At 36.3% G+C, this 17991-nt stretch overlaps 1 protein-coding gene across 4 annotated transcripts; it reads right to left on the reverse strand.

The window, feature by feature from the left end:
• Window positions 1-65: 65 nt before the first annotated feature.
• Window positions 66-5052, reverse strand: LOC108164494 (growth/differentiation factor 2). Of its 4 annotated transcripts, none has more exons than XM_017300258.2 (5): window positions 4637-5052; window positions 4143-4175; window positions 1612-2708; window positions 570-988; window positions 66-504 (listed from the first exon to the last, which is right to left on the reverse strand). In XM_017300258.2, coding segments are annotated over exons 1-5 (1920 nt in total). In that variant the 5' UTR covers window positions 4639-5052; the 3' UTR covers window positions 66-135. The 4 variants fall into 4 exon arrangements, with proteins under 4 accessions (XP_017155747.1, XP_017155748.1, XP_033250254.1 ...); XM_017300259.2 differs by having other exon boundaries at window positions 4672-5051; XM_033394363.1 differs by lacking the exon at window positions 4637-5052 and adding an exon at window positions 4316-4350.
• Window positions 5053-17991: the final 12939 nt, after the last annotated feature.

The raw sequence follows: 17991 nt of genomic DNA on the forward strand, positions 1-17991 counted from the left end.
GTCGCGTAATTAGACTTTTTCCTTTTAAACTTTTTCCACGTAATAAATTGAATAAATTGCAAATATGTACATAAAATTATATTTTTTATTCTAGGTGATTGGTATAAAAATCGAGATAAAAGTTCGACTTGATGGCTAGGAACAGCTGCATCCCTCTACAGACATATTTGGTATAACACTTAAAACCAGGTTGTGGTTATCGTCAAAATATAACAAGCTTAAGGAACTCATTTTTGTTGGCGAACAGCACGGCGTGGCTGACGTCGTTAAGGCGGCTAGATGAGTGTGGGGATACTGCTCAAGGTATCCAACTCTGCAGTCGCCACTGCAAAAGTATGCATCAAATGACGTAGGTGCAACAACGAAATGCCATCCAAAACTTGTGAAGTTCACCTTGAGAGGATATCGACAGCATCGCATATCGTGATCACTTTCAGTACAGTCCATATAAACGCTTCGTTTCCGTCGATGCTTTTTTTGTGATCCAATTTCTATGTGAACCGTCTGAAAAAAATGCAATAAATTTACAAATTACGATGAAAGAATTGCGATGTGTGGAAGACGCATACTAATGGATTATTCGATGTATTATCAGTGGTCACAACTAAAGGCTTCATCCAGGATTCTACTCCTTTTATAAGAATTTCATGAGATTTATTCGACCCGCGATCTCCGAATACAGGTTTCAGGTCAACGTTGACCCACTGTCCTTGTCCCGATGGAATTTTTTGGCGAAATTCAAACATTTTGGCCTTGTGAGTAAAGCTTGTATTATTTGCACGCCGCACTGCCCGATGAATAGCTACAACAATATCTTTACTTTGTTGATTTTCAATCTCCTCAATGAGCTCCGGCTGATGGGTGCTTATCCAGTCCCAACCACGCAGATATAAATGCAGTGTAGCGTACGATATGTCCGAGTAACTATTGTCGAATTTAAACCGAAGAACGTCTGTCTTACGGTTGTGTCGAACATGTGGTTGAAGCTCTAAATGGACGAAATTTAAATTCACGTATAATTGAATTGGAATGGAAGATTGTATAAAATAGAGTTATATAATCTTAGAATTATTTTTTCTTTTTCTTTTTTTTCAGACTTTGCAGATCATTCTGTTTTATTACTTTTGAAAATGAATTTTACGTGTCATATATTATTTCAGTAACGGAAAGTGACTAAAATAAGTAGTAAAGAATAAATTCTAGAGAGAGATCTCTGCCTGTAAAAAGTTTCCAGTAGAAAGTGGATGAAATTCAATTTAAATTGGGTTACAAAAACGAATTTCTTTATACGAAACCATGGACAAAACAGACCGCGCATCTCTCTCAATTTTGCTTGCACTTGTCATGAGAGATCGGGAAAACATAGAGAAAACGAGGGGGAGCGCGACCGCATAACTAGCGTTCTTATGTTAATTCTTGCACTTCGCTTATTCTCTATCCGCCTAATGATATATCCGCCATATCTCTCTCTCTTTCGCTTACTCCACCAGGGTGCAAACTCTGAGATCCAGGCGGTCATCAAGATGGACGGGCAGGGATCTATCGGCATTGCTAATTGGGCTGCTCCAGAAGGTTTTTTTTAGCATTAATAGAAGTACATTTTGTACTTACGCTCAGGAAACACGTAAATGCTGCTTATGTGTGAAAGAATACTCTCGTATTCATCATCATTATCCATAAAGAAATTTTGTTTTATGTTTTGATATTCGTGGATTCCTATTTCAGTGTTGTAAATCAATTTAAACTCATTTAAAGCATTAGCATCGTCCCCTTGCATTTGAGAAGATAAGCTCATGTCGGATTCACCAGCCACTAAATCGCTGCTTGTATTGGTATTTTGCTCGTGTTTTTTAGGGACACTTGGTGATTCTGATAGCGATTCTCCTGTGGATTCCCTACGTCGCCATATTGTATTTGTTACAGATGCATTATAACCTTTATAAAAATCCTCTAATATATTTTGTGGTACTGAGATAGGTTTGGTTATATTTGGTAGTTTTTTTAGATTTAACCGCATGAGTATGTGCATCTTAATCGACTCCAAGCTATCCTGCTTGGCTTTTTCGCGCAATTGGCGCTGTAAAATACTATCAATGTTGATTAAATTTCGATTCATAGATACTCCTTGAACACTCGAGAAGGGCCCCGATCTAGATGTTGTTGGCAGAGTTGAACCTTTAGTATTCCGTTTGGTTTGTACTTTTACTGGGTTTGAAGGCGGATCCGAATCCTCTTGATGATGATCCTCTGGCTTTATTTGTTTTGTTGTGGATGATGCATTGTCGCTTGAAAGTGTGTTTGATTGAGTATTTGTTCTGTTACTCAATAAAATGATTTCCGGTCTAGCACTGGCACTTGATGAATTGTTTGAGCGTTCTAATAGCTCTTGCTCACTACTAGCACTGTGTGCAGTTGCCAGGATTAAAAGCATGGATAGCACAGCTAGTGCCACACATCGGTACATGACAAAAGGGCATCTTGAATGTCCACCTATAATCTGTCGTTTTTTAATACTCGTAATCGATTTGCAGCTGCAAAAAACTATGCTACTGGAATCCGACTGTTCATGCAAGACTGCAATATTAGCATTTTCAATAATCTTTTTAACACTAGGGTTCACATAATATTGACTTTCAGTCCTGTGTTCTTTCCCAATGCGGTACCCATTGGCCAGCATGATTTTTAGTAAACAGTTGTCGGTTCGAATGCTGAAAAAAAAAAACGAAAGATTAAGCATTATATTATTATGATCGTAAAGTTTTTGGGGCTGTCCTTATAGGACAAAAATGTTAAAAATGTTTAAGACTGAGTAAGCTGGTTCGACACAAGATAAAACTCTAGTCAAATCTACCGGATTGTAATTGAATTTAATATATAAAAACCAGTTCATCTGTGCTTCTGTGCGCCGTCACTATCAAATTGTATTGCGTTATGTAAAATCACACATAAATTTGAAAATTTGATTGAAAAAAATAGACTTTTCTCCTTCTTCTATGCGTTGCAAAATCGTCTCAAAGTCATAAGGTGCGTAACAGAAACGAAAAAGGTGCTTGTAATTTTGTTGAATACAACTTTATACTTGATACAAATTTTATATCAAAGATTCGAACTTTCTTCTTGTTTTATGTTTTTTATGATCCTCGAAAAACCATGTCTTAATATAGAACGCCATTACTTGTGTGCTTATGCTTTGATTCTACAGAACGATATATAAATTGAGGCCTATCAATCAGTCCAATAAAATTTTGCTGAGGCTTTGCAGTTAAAAGTTTAAATTTTTCGCAGAAAAATCATAATTTTCTACTCGTTTTTACAAGTGAAAATTGATTAAATCGTGTTTAGCTAGTGGCCGTTTATTTATTGATTCATATTGCACGATTCTAAACAAATGCACTACACACTAAGTATATGATCAACCATAAGCCGTTAACCATTTTATTTTTTAATTTTTAATTAGGAGTCTACAAATTTTAAATATAAACTTTTTTTATGTACAACGATTGTAAAACTAATTGATTGAGCCAATATGCTATGTATGAACTTTTCAGATAGTAATAATATTTTTTTTCCCTAATAGTATTCTGTATAGGCAAATATAGTTGGAGTTTCCCAGATCAGAGAAGAAAATATTTCCGAATAATATAGTCAGGACCATGTAGTTGCCATTAGAACAATAAATCTACAAAGAATAATCGACATAAAGAGTACCACCCTAATAGCGGTACATATGTACATGCATACTTGATACATTCATTTGTATTTTATGCACATATGTACATATTTATATATGCATATATAACAAAATTTATATATACATATGTATGTCTGTTGTTCTGTGCATAAACGATTCATATGAATCTCACTCTCAGCTCTTGATCACTCTATTGTATTCAATTAAACCATTTATAAACATATTAAATTTTTGTGCTCTTGAACTTCGGTTCATCTGAAGCTGAAAGTGCAGTGTTGGCACTGCATATTCCATTTTCCACTTGAGGATGACAGGTCAAAAAAAAACCCCAAATAACCAAAAAAATCAGTTCAATTTTCAATCAGTTATTCTAGTTTTCTGTTAATGTTCTTACCGATACATTAATAAAGAAGAACAAATAATAATATAAAAACAGGCCATGCTAACTCACCAGGGGCTATCCTGTAAATGCACTTTTCTCCTCCTGTAATGAGTATGGCATCAGTGAAAAGGCTTCATATGGATATAATAATAGATAAATAATTATATCTTAGATCCGATATAATTACTAGACGCCACGCCACGCCACATATTTTAATCTAATTATGTACATACTGCTACTACCTACTACCATATTGTTTCATCTCGTTACATATATGTATGCATATAATATATAACGAAAAAAAGAAACATGACAGGCTTCGAGCTTAGGACCTCTGGCTTGTTGGTCCGTGAACAGTTCCTCACCGCCACTGCGCTTGCTGACAGCCGGTGTGCAAAATGCTATGTACCCAACAGCCAACCCAACTTTCAATCAGAGCAAAATAAATGATATATGTATGTATGTATTATGATATATATATGTATATATATAAATTATATATATGTATAATAATAAGAGTGTACTTTGAGATAACAAACATTTAAATGTAGCTACATACGTACATATGTTAACTAATTGTGTGTATTTATAAACATACAGATGCGCATGCGAAATCTATTTCGAACACTGGGAATTGTAGAATGTATTGGATAAATACATGGACTAAAGTTGTGCACATATTTTGGTTGTTTCACTTAATATTGCTTGCAATGAGCTTTTCTTATTTTCCCGACGGCTGTGAATCTTCTTTCGAGTATTTTCCGCCAAGAAACGCATAGTAATCCCAAAAACACTACAGATACAGATCGGCGGAGCACGTCGGAGAGTATATGTATTTGGTAATTGTAATCTTCCAATGTTTATTAATATGTAATATATGGAATCGTTTTAAACGTGGTCACAATTCTGTTCTGCTTATTATTATCGTGTAAAAGTATTTCTTTTTCAATGTTTTCTCCACGACTCGCGGAGACTGTGACTGTGACTGTGACTGATCGCGGATATTCCAATAAAATATACCGTCTGACCCTCAGAAATATACCAAAATATACCGTCTCAAGTCAAGATTTAGGTGACAACGTCGCAGAGCCATATTTGCTGATCAAAGAATTTGTATTAGTTTCTGATTGGAAAATTTGTTTTTGCCTAAATGTTTGTTGTTGGAATCAACCGCGGATTTATCGTTTAAACATACCGTCCGACCCTCAGAAATATACCAAAATATACCGTCTCATTTTCAAAATAGAACGTAAATATACTGACGAATTCAAGATCTATTTCACATATTCCTCGTTTTTTGTTACTATTTTGATATTCCGTGGAATATTATTAGCTAGATAAAACATTCAGCCATGCCCACATAATTTGATACGATTTATGCAACAATGTTTTATTGTTGCTTTTTTTGTACTTTGCGTAAAACAAGGCATAAATAAAATAGTTCAACAAAAACAAACAGTCGCAATGTTGCTGGTATTTGAAGACTTGATGCGTGTATAGGTCTTTGTATACCCTATTTTTCAGGCTGCTCTTAAACGTAATTAATAAAGATCTTGTCTTAGATTGCATTTGACTAGTTTCTTGTATATATATCATATATATATATATATATATATATATATATCAGACCCTCAGCCCTGCCCAAATAGTTTTATCTCATTGATGATTCAATTTTCTACAAATTGTGATAATTTTATTAACTCCTTGCTATTGGATTGTGTCTAAAACAAGGTTTGACCGAAAAAGTTCAACAAAAGGTACAAGTAACTTAATTATGAAATTGAGCTTTGAGTCTGATTTTATTTCAAAATGACAATAGCTGCCAGTATAAATATTTCAAATAATGTGCATATTTAGACTGTTTCGGAAGAAACTCTTCCTCATCAGCGATCTTTTCTTTTTCAATAAATCAAAAGATGGTAAATCGTATAGAGTACATTACTGCAGTCATTGCAGAATATTGTTTTAAATTTAAGAAGGCTGTGTGATTTTCAGTATTTTTTAAATATTTCTATTTAGAGATAGATAATAAACGATTATGCCCTTTATCTTGATGGAATGGCAAAAGGGCTTTTCTTTTCGGCATATTATTGCCCTTCCTTCATCCATTTCCTTTTTTTTTATTCTTTTATTTCTCTCCGCTTTAAGTCTATTTGAATATTTTTTCCGGTATCCAATTAGTCATTTGCCACTGACAGTTATTAGAAAAAAACTCCTTTATCAAGTGTTCTAGGATTTCGTGCCTATGAGAAGGGCATGGACTAGAAACTTCAAAACATTCCATATAATGCTTGCAACATTTTTTGAGCATGGGTAATATTATGAGGACCGAATTTAATCTTTCCTAAATAATACACAATTTCATCTAAGCGGTTTTCCTTTAATTTTGGTGCCGAACCAAAAAAGTTCGATGAATCGACTTCATAAAACTTTTCAATTATTTTCCATGTCGCTTTATCGACTGGTGTAATTATATCATGATTCAAGAAGTTATTTCTAACACTCTTAAACAGATGCACGTAATCGCATACGATTTGAGGTATTGGCGGATGGAGTAATCACTGTCTAATTTTTCAAGAGACTTTGTTTTTACTCTTTTGCTGATCGCAAACTATAGCACGGACATTTAAGCCGGCCTTAGTGCAACACTTAACTGCCAGACCACTGGCATGGGCGTAATGTTACTTTTTTGTTAACAAAATTGAATTGAAATTGTTTTTCCTTAACGGAAATACTGTCTCCTTATTGATTATTTAAAATATTTTTTTGTACATACTTTTCATTTAGAAAAGTTTTATTTTACATGCAAATTCTTAATTTCTTTTTTTTTTTTTAGAAATATATGTCTTATTTAAGGCTTTGCATTTTTTTTCCACAGATTCCACACTTTGATTTAATTCTGCCAGAACTAATGAAGCTTTTTTTCCGAACGGGAAAATTAGAAAATAGTCTAAGTCTAAGTTGTTGAACTAAGGGACGTTCGAATCGGGAGTCTGGTCTTAACCCACAGTCTGACTTGTTTCCGGCATGATTAAGATTTTCTTCCGAACTGCATACTTGCTAACTGGAAAAACTTTGAAAAATTCATATTTTCCCTATGGTCCGTTTCTGTGAAGCGGCCTAATCGCTGAAAATGCACAATTTGTGCACGCACAAATTGCATCCAAATTAATAAATCACTGTAACTTTTATCTTTCTAATTACACTTCACAACCGCTTTACGATTTTAAAATCAAAATTTACAATTTGCACTTGTTGCTTGTGGTCGATTATTTTTATAACAGGTACTGAAAGAGTATGCCGATTAATTTAAAGGCCAAAATGTCGCTAATTTATCCGAAATAACTATAGCTATAGAAACCATATTTATAAGTTGCCATTACCTTTAGAACTAGCAGCAGGAAACTGCATTCTCATCTGCAACGGCCCGACTATCTACCGGTCTAGGAAAAGATACATATCTTAGCGCGACGGTATTTTCAGCTCTGGTAAACACCTCCAAGGAGCTCAGAAGGCCCCGTTAAAACTAGAATACTAGTTTAGTTTAGTTTAGTTTACTAGAATAGAATTCTACTAAAAGTAGAATACATACATACATATGTATGTAATGCAATGTAACTTTATATCATATCATTATTCTCGGGCTGAAAAACGTTCCTTAATATTTAAATATTTGTATATGATAAATTAGGATGACTTTTATTTATGGGGATTATCTCTTCTTCATAGCACGCTAAAATACTACGTTTAAATTTACTCTACGATCACAAACAACTTTGGAAGCAATTGAAAAGCAGGCTTTCTCCGAGAATGGATACCAAAGTGGCAGAAAGTAGGTCTGAAAAATATATTGCGATTTACCCTAAACAAAGTCAGATAAAGGAACTGTATTAGAGCAACTAACTATTTTATATTATTTCATATTCCTAAGCATTAATTTTTGGTAGCGCCTACAAACTTGACACCCCCTTACGTTTCAGATGAGTAACTGGTAACTTTTACTTATGGTCTATTCTAGATTTTTTTTTGGTGTATTATGAGTTTTGTCTTTAATCTTGAAGCGCTTTCACATGACACATTTTTATTGAAAATGTATCCACAAACGGGCTGTTTCGCCCTTTTACGCGTAAACAATTGAAATTTTACAAAAAAAAAACAATTTGGCAAATAAACAATTAATTGAAGTACAGCAAATGTTCTGTACATAAAACTAAATTGAAAAATATCGTTGTGATAGCTTTACAACAGAGATTGACTAGTTTCTCCATGTATTGGCACCAGATGACAAAAATTTCCTCAATTCTATATTATCATTTCCTTAGGTATGCGGAAAAAAATGTGTCTGAATAAATATTTAAACATTATTCTTTGCAAATTTCGCCCCGCCCCCTTCCAGTCCAAAGGACGAAAATCTGTGGCATCCACAATATTAAAGATACGAGAAAACTAAGAACGCACAATCATAGAGAATGACCATATCTACCTGATTGCCGATCAGATCGGATAATTATTACAACCAAAACGAAACAGTCAATTTGCAGTGGCTACGCAGTGGCCAACGACACGTTCAGACTAATTCAGACTAATTTTCTGTCTCTCTCGCACAATTTCTTTGTCGTACAATTTAAGCGCCATCTGCCGGAGGAGAGCCATACTGACTAAGTATCTTTCAAGGTGTTCCAGTCACTCCAGTACACTTAGGATCCTTGGATCCTCCCAAACCTAGATAGGCGCTCAACCTAGCGGTACAAATCGGTCATTTTCAGGACCACCAAAAATGTATGGAGAGAGATATACTTTCAAAATATATTACGTAAAGATATCATTGTAAAATATAGACGCTGCTGCAGTCGAATGATCCCCGGCTGATCGTTAATTGGCCGACTAGCCGATCTAATTGATCCATAGATCTCTAAGGTGCGGACTTTAACTGCTGCTATCTATACATATATATACTGTATATATAAGACATGTCAATCTGAGAAGAAGTCATTACTAATGTTGAAATTGCTGTTTATGAAGACATATTAAACAATATATTAGACTAAGATATGTATGTATGTACATATGTATGTAGGTAAGTTTTATTTATTTAAAGTTCTAAGTTTATACTCGCTTTTTCAAACCAAAGATGTCCTTGATTTTATCAATAGATGATCTAAGGAATTTTCAGACCATCACTACCGGCCACTGTACGGCTTAACCTGCGCCTCATTAGCAAATGTCATATCTCGAGTCTGTTCAAACCAATTCCTTATCTTTGCCCTCCACGGACTTTATTTTGACTTATTAGTCCCATTAGTATTGCTGTCTCGTCCCGTCCGACTAGGCGTTACTTTCGTCTTAATCTCTATCTTTCTAAATACTCTGACCATGAATCTTTCCGTAGCATTTGCCGTAATTACAATTCCAATTTCAATTTCGATTTCAATGAAAATTATTTAAATAATGGAAAAGCATCCTGTTCTATTCCAAAAATTTACCACAAATCCTATCCTGTGGCTTATATTTTAACTGTAGCATAGAAAACGAAGAGGAACGTTGTGAGTGTCTGCTGCGAACGCAAGTCTAAATTTATACCCGATACTCAGTCTATGGCTCTCCTCCGGCAGAAGGCGCTAACATTGAACGACACGACAAAGAGTGTGTGCGAGAGGGACATACAATCAGTCTGAACTTGTCCTCGGGCGCTGCATAGCCACTGCAAATTGTTTTTTTACTTTTAGCTATAATAATAATCCGATCTGATCAAGATTAGGCCATCTGGTAGTTATTGTCACTCTCTATGATTCTGCGTTTTGATTTTCCGTATCTTCAAAATTGTGGATGCTACAGATTTTTGGTTCTTTGTGGGGGCAAAATTTTGAAGTACACTTGTAACAGTGAAATCTAACAGTGTGTGAATACAAACTTTGGTTTCTCTAGCTCTAATAGTCTTTGCGATTTGTAGATTTTCTCTACGTTTTTGGTTTTCTCGTATCTTTGAAATTGTGGATGCCACAGATTTTCGTCATTTGTGGGGGCGGAAGGTGGTGGGGCGAAAATCTGAGATATACGTTTTATAGTGAGATCTAACAGGAGTGCGGATACCAAATTTGGTTGCTCTAGCCTTAATAGTTTCTGAGATTTGTGGATGCCCCAGATTTTCGCCCTTTGTGGAGGCGGAAGTGGGCGGGGCAAAGCTTTCAAATATTCTTGTAACAGTGACACAGAAGTCCGGATATAAAATTTCTTTGCTCTAGGTCTTATAGTCTTTAAGCACTAGGCGCTGATAGGGACGGACATACAGACAGGGCTCAATCGACTCGGCTATTGATGCTGATCAAGAATATATATACTTTATGGGGTCGGAAACGATTCCTTTTGGAAAGTTACACACATCCACTTTTACCACAAATCTAATATACCCCAATACTCATTTTGAGCATTGGGTATTATAAACAAAATAATGCTCATACACCCAAATACAATACACCCAGTATAAAAGCGTCTGTAAAAAGCTCTTTTGAAGCTTTTGCTGTCGCTTTCATGAAAACATTCCTGTGAAGTTTCATAGTAGCGAGAGTTACACTGGAGCCGAATCGAATTCTATAATATCCAGATCCGCGTCATGTTGAGGGATAGTGCTGCTTGTTTTCTCCATACAAATTGAATGTTGCTGCAACTTTTGTTCATGGAATGGTCAAGAAGAACATGTTGGTGCATGCATTTTTTCATGAATTTTTGACGATTGTCATTGGCAAATATAGCGTCGTTTCCGTTTAAACCCAGTTTCAGTTACCATGTTGCTATGAGGTCCAACGCGGAAGTGCGACTGCGCCGGGACAGAAAGATCTGGATATATGCAGAAACTAGTTAGTCTCTGTTCTAAAGTTAACAACACCTGTCGTATTACAGAGACCAATAGTAGGTATCCGGAATGTTATATGTATATGTATGCATGAATAGGTATAAGGAGCTAGTGTGCTTGTGTGTATGCCAGCTTCGGGTGTGCTTCAGCCCCATTGCTAAAATATACATACAGTGTTTATAAATATTTAATGGTAGTCATTCGATAAAATTCAAAGCACACGATCCAGTTTTGACATATTCTTTAAATTCATTCATAATATTTAATGCTTCGGGGGTTTCTTTTGTCATTATCTCCGATTCATAATAAATTTCAGCTATTAAATATATTATGGTAACTTCGTAAATTTGTAAAAATTTCGAAATATGTACCTCAAAAATGACCCGTTCAAAATAAAACATTTTTATACTTAGTTGAGTAGCCTTTGTTTTCTATAACGGCTACTCAGCGCTTTGGCATTGCGACTGTTCTATTTTTGACAGAGCGCTAATCAAATAAAATTAAGTACTTGAATTAGGAAATCTTACAGAAAACTAATTCATTTTTCGGATAAAAATAAATAATATTATCACTGCTGAGGTGAGGGTTCAGTTTTCCATAACCGGTAGCGATGGATGGAATAAGCAATCTGAACATTAATCGCAGGATTAGTCAAGCGCAATCCAACTTGTATTATCTGATTGCCCAACATAGACCAACATGTACATACATACATACATACATACATATGTACATATGTGGCAATTTAAATGCCAGATGTAACTGATTCCGGATATAATAGCCCCAAGTTGTATAAGTGGAATAGTTTGGGTCGAAAGAGCCATTGAGGCTCCAGTCGATTGAGGAGAACAATCGAGTCCAGAAGGAGTTGAAACAAGGTTAACGCAGGCACTTAAGTCGTTTTCATTTCACGACAACGGTGCATAGATAATGAAAGGAATAGTTGGAAATACTCTGTAGATACTCCGGAAAGCATAGACAAGAACTGATGCTTTAGATGCTTATATTTCTCCTGATGGAAAATACAGAATTACGTCGTCAAGTGAACAGAGTAAAGAAATCAAATTAATGAATTCCAGAATTGATGGGGCCGAACATTATTTTGCGCAGAGTGGTATTTTAGGGACAACAAATTGCCAAAGTTCTTCTGACTTAATAAGGAAAAGTTCAATCATTCATATAGATGCGACTTTGAAAGACCAGGTGAGAGCAAATCCATTTGAAAATGTTATCGCTGACTAGCTTTTTTTACAGATACGAAAAACATCTCTGGGGAGACTAAAATGATCACTCTGAGAACTGAAATTAACAAATTAAAGGCAAGCAATCTGAACAAAATTTATTAGACATTACTTGTCTTAGTAGTTATATAATATATTTATATATATATATATATATATATAGTGTGACCTGATGTGCATTATGTGGGATCAGTTATCTGTATGTGTATATAAAAAAGCGTATTTTCCAAAGTGTTCTTAGTGCTATCGCAGATACATATATGTGGCATTTTTTCGTTGTTAGATTTGAACTTAGGGCTTATTGTTCGATTTCTTAGTTTAAAAATTTCGAGAGTGTCGGTGTGACTGCAAGTAAGAAAAGGACTAAGCAATGCAATATAAGCAACAGAAAGGTTGCATATGTACTCGTATTTGTGCGCAACAACAGATATTTTGAGAGAAATATCTTAAATATCTTAAAAATTTTTGGAGGCTGCTGCTCGGAACAATAAGTTCAAAAGTCCATAGTAAGCGGTTTGTTTTCGCTTCGAGTTAGACCTGATAGTGTAAATTGGTTCTTCTTTAAAATAACTTCACCAATTTAGAAGTATGTATTGATGCTGGAAGTATAAATATTTACACACATACGTCGCGTAGTCCGGGTTTGTGTTCAATGCATCTTTCTCTCTTCAATTTACAATACTGCTGTGGGGTTGCGGGTGTGACTTTGGTTTGCGGTTTGTCAAGTGACCCCCACTCACTCCCTAAAGGACCACTTGAATGATTACCGCACATAAATGGAGTTTCACTTTAGTTTGAGATTTTCACGTAGGTTGTATGTGCACTTTAATTTGTATGATCCCTTTGGCCATACTTATAAATAGCTGGAAAAGTTTCGACTGAACTGAGGATGTCTTTCTAACAGGTTTAGGTTTATTGGGTAGTAAACTGAATCTGAGCCCAATTAAATACCGATGTTTGGCCAACAATGCCTGGATTTGTAGTCCAGGGTTAGGGTCGTCCTGGTATTGTTTATACTATAATTAAAAGTCGACAGACCTGAAAACGCGCACGTATACAAATACATATGCATGTATGCATATGTATATGAATTTAATTTCGAAGAGCCCTGCTGCATATCCTTGCAACTTCTACTTATTGTTATTCGTTCGTTGTTTTGGGCAGATCGAACATTTTGATCTTCCCTGGCACAGCGTGTGGCAAAGTCAGCGTGCCTTCGCCTGAGGAAACTTTAAAACTCTCTTGATCACCATCTCAGCAGACCTCGCAATGGCAATGGGCAATCCAACCCCCAGCGCCGAAGCGGTGACGTCTGAGAGCTGCTATCGATTCTCGTGTGAAAACATGCAATTATGGTTTTATTTGTACTATTTTTCGAGAGTTTGCATGTACACGGTTTTTTTGTTGTGAAATGCTTGGTTATGTCAGCGCAAGGCAACGATCAGTCTTCGAGGCCCAACTGTTTTGAGGGGTTGTAGATTTTCATATAGTATGTACATATGTAAGTACATATGTTCATTATTAGCGCAAAGTAAATGGCTAAAGCTTCGATCATTGATATAAATTGAGCAGGCACGGCCCGATCCTAAGCATGTTTTCATACCCTTTCAGGGTTGAAAATTGTATGTGCATACACACATATACACATATATTCTCGATCAGCACTATAATTCTAATAAGTCTTTGCACTTGATATTTTTTTTCTGAACCGTGTCTTATATCCGTACTTCACATTTCGTATATTTGGTTTAATAATAAAATATGATAATTTCAATGAGTGAAGAAAAATTTAGCTTTTCTATTTATTCCACTCAGTTGGTCTCTTAAATACGAAACTTACTCATTTCATTTCATTCTTATCTTCAGCAGTTATCTACTCCATCCCACAAGATAGATCCCAAACCCCTTTGTGTATATCCATTCCTCTTTCAGGAATTTTCGAGCATTATGCCAAGCCACTTGTTAGCATGCTGCTTGTTGTTCTTATTACTGTTAAAGTTTGCGCCCTTATGGACGAGCTCGGCAGAGCGGAGATAAATTGCGGGGTCACGAGAGGGTGGGCGAGTGGTGTGGAGTGGGGTGGTGGCACTGTAAAATTTGATTCTAATCCGCTGATAATATTTTCAGACTTTCAGAATTTTGATATTTCGCTCGGTTGAATTTAATGCGATTTAATCATGCCTTCTATAGAGGGTGTATGCGTATTTGAGTGCGACAGCGCGATAGGGTAACAAATAATATTTGGACATGTTAAATGCTATTCTCTGAGAGGAGGAGAAAAATGCTTCTCCTCTGCTTTTGTATCTGTCTGTGTTGCCACATCATTTCAACATAATATAATACCTGATTGCAATGGTATACGAATGCAGGAAAACATTATATTACATATATAATTCCTGTAAAATATCATGTTTTGAATTACTGTATAAACTGATGAAATAAGTCTCGCAAAAATGTGTATCCATAACGAAGCGAGTCTTAGATCGAGTCTTCATGCCAGATTGTAACAACTTCCTTAATGGCTAAAATAATTCTTCATGATAATGCATTTTTTGATTTTTCGTATCTTCAAAATTGTGTGAGAAGAAGCGTAGGCAAAATTCGAAACAATTATGATTAACTGTTACATCACAGGATATCTTTTCGTCTCTGATAGCTAAACGGTAGCCGAGACAAACCGATGGACATGAATATATCAACTCGATTTGATGAAGAATACATGTACAATGTACATATTATGTATGCTTTATGGGTCGTAATATATCATATTAGAGTTATATTACATTGATCGATATAGTGATTATAGAGAGAACAAATCAAAAATAGGATACAGATATAGCAGATATTTTCGCGTAATCTTCAATCCGCCTGCTAGAATGTGTTTTCAATTCCATAAAGAGAGTCCAATAGATTTGACCATTATACTTCCAATGTACTTCCGAGCCAAGTGATCCAACTGGATCAAATACTAGATCGCTAAGGACAAGTGTTTTTTTCATAGCCAACAGACAATAGTTAAAATTTATGAATTCATTAAAATACATACCTATGTATGTATTTTATGTATGAGACAAGATCAATAAACGTTGTTGGCTGTATTTTGATGAGTCTGTAAGCAGGCAATATAAACCCCACTTTCAATCCTTTGAAAGCAGCATGGTTCCTTTTAATTACGTATGAATCCTCGACTGGCAAACTGCAGCCCTACGCATCCTGACCTTCCCATTTACCCCCTCGCCGTCTTCTACCACGCTTTTCTTTTGTACGTTGGCCACATTGGGGTTGGGTTGGACGGTGGTGTTGGTCTCTTGTTAAGTGATAGTCGTCGTCAGGCTGTTGGCAGCGTGTGGGAGGTGCGGCCGCGGGATGCTCATAATAATTGAAGCATATTCACAGTGGTTGCCTCTTCCAGAGATGGGCGTGCGGACGGAAAGCTGCACATCACATCTACCCCGCTCACACAAAAACACATACCACACTAGACCACACCCACATACACATTTTCCGTTCCCCCATTGCTTCGAGCCCGCATGCTTCACGTTGTTTGTATTTGGTTGGATGGTCAAATGCTTGGCTGGACATAGCTGATTCTGGCTCGGGCTCTGGGTCTGAGCCTGAGTCTGGTGCTGCTTTAATTGTTTAATGGCTCGTTACTTGAATTCCCAGTGGGGGGGACCAATGGTGCGACGGTGCTAACTGGGATTTTCAAGTGCGATAATTGTAGCGTTTTATTATGGATTAAGCAAATTTTCTGTAAATTATATCTCACGGACGACGAGAATGTGGATCCGAAGAGAGGGGATGGGATGTATATGCGTATACGAGTATAATGCATCATAAAGTAGTTGCACTTCGTGATTCCTGAATTAAAACTACTATCTTGATAAAAAAAAATTCAGCAAACGGCAGTTAAAAGCTTTTTTTTTATAGATTAGCTACATTTGATTTAGGTTGAATATTTTTAATAATTTTATAATTATTGTACATGAAAACATTCAAATCCTGCAAAGATTTCAAAACAAAATCCTACGTACTATCTTCAACCAAAACTTTGAGCAGACTGCACCCATTCCATTTCGTTGTGCGCCCTAAAAACACTAAATAGCCTTATTGAAAACTTACTACTTTCATATTCAGCTATGTATAAAAATATTGGTTTTTGTATGCTTACTAAACTGTAGTACATATGTATGTACTATATTTAACACTTCACTAGTATAATACCACCGTATAAACCATATTACTTCTCTTGGAGGTAAACCAATATTTTTCAGTTCCCTGTTCATAACTTATACAAAATGTGAAATCTGTATCTATCCGCACTTCGAGCTCAGCAGATGCTGTTGTACCTCCCAAAATCTAACAACTCGGATATGGTTATAGTCGTAGACATTGTTAATTCAACTTTAACATGCGCCATTCTCCTTCTCCATTCTAGAGTCCGTGTCATGCTGCCAGTGTGTGGGTGTGTGTGTGTGTGTCTATCCCGGCAACAGTTGCGTTGCTCTAGTGCTTAGTAGAAAAAATAAAATATAAAAAAATAGCGTCGTTCCGCTTATCGCCTGCACGCAAGACTTCACACGGAGAAGAAAAGGAGTGGAAAATGGGCGTCTTGTGATATCAGTAAGGCGCACGCTGCCAGGGGCCAGGGAAACAAAACGGAAAGTGACAAGAGTTGGTCATGCCAACCGCCTTTACTCTACCAATATCAATATGCGAATATGAAAGCAGGAAACTCTTTAAATATAGATTTCAGCAGACGAATAATTGGTGAATTAAAGCTAGTTTTCATTAACGTTAATCCATAAAATCGCGGAAGTCCGAAGTGATCGGTAAGGACCTACCCCATCAAATGATTATTTAAAACGAATGCTCTTATTGTTTATTTTGCCCCGAGAGCTGAGATTTTTGATTACATTTGTATGTAAACGACAAGCAACAAGATATATGCAAGTTGAAATGCTTTCTTACCGCATCAAGAATCCACGCAAAAACGCGTGCACATACATATCAGTACACGTCTAATTTCGCATAGGTTGTCAGAGCTAAAGGATTTACTCTCAACAGTAGGCAGGCTGTGGGGTGTGGCTATTCATAGGTTATGTCAAGACGCAGTGCAGCTGCCGCACTGTTGCTCCGTGAATTCGGAGCTCGTGCAGGAGCGTGCGCTTCCTTCCATATCCTTTGGCTGCGCATATGTACGTACCAACAGTATCTGCTGAGATTATTAAGATCTCACTTATTAATATTGGTTCAAACTCCGGGGAGGCGGACTTGGACTCAGCTAGACTCTCCCATACTCCTTCACCGATAGAAATAGAAGCAGTGCTCAAACGCTAAGGCAGAGCGGAAAACTTTTCAAAGCACGAGGATGTACCGTGTCGCTGGCACGTGGCACATCGCAATTGCGCTCCAGCTCCAGTACTGAAGTTAGCCTGAACTTAATGTGCAGATTGCAGGACTGTTTTCTACTTCCTGCCGAGGGATTTACTTTCAGTCGCTCCCATACAATACAATAAGAAATTTCGCAACTTCCACCCCCGCACCGTACAGAGTTTTTGATCTAATCTGCGCATATTAAAATCGCAAATATTGTAAAAGCCATCTGGCTAGGATCGGTCTTTATACAGATAAAGTATTCTTTAGACGGTAATAACTTTTATCCGATCGATTCTCAAGCTGTCGATCATCACACCAGGTTATCAAAACTTTAGCAAAATTAAAATATGTAAGAAGTACGGTTTTCCCGAAAGCTACATAGTAGTATATCGAATATATATAAGTACGTAGAGAGTAGCAATTAGATATTGATGTGAAAACATACACT

This window comes from Drosophila miranda, chromosome 5 (assembly GCF_003369915.1).
Source record: "Drosophila miranda strain MSH22 chromosome 5, D.miranda_PacBio2.1, whole genome shotgun sequence".
Taxonomy (NCBI): domain Eukaryota; kingdom Metazoa; phylum Arthropoda; class Insecta; order Diptera; family Drosophilidae; genus Drosophila; species Drosophila miranda.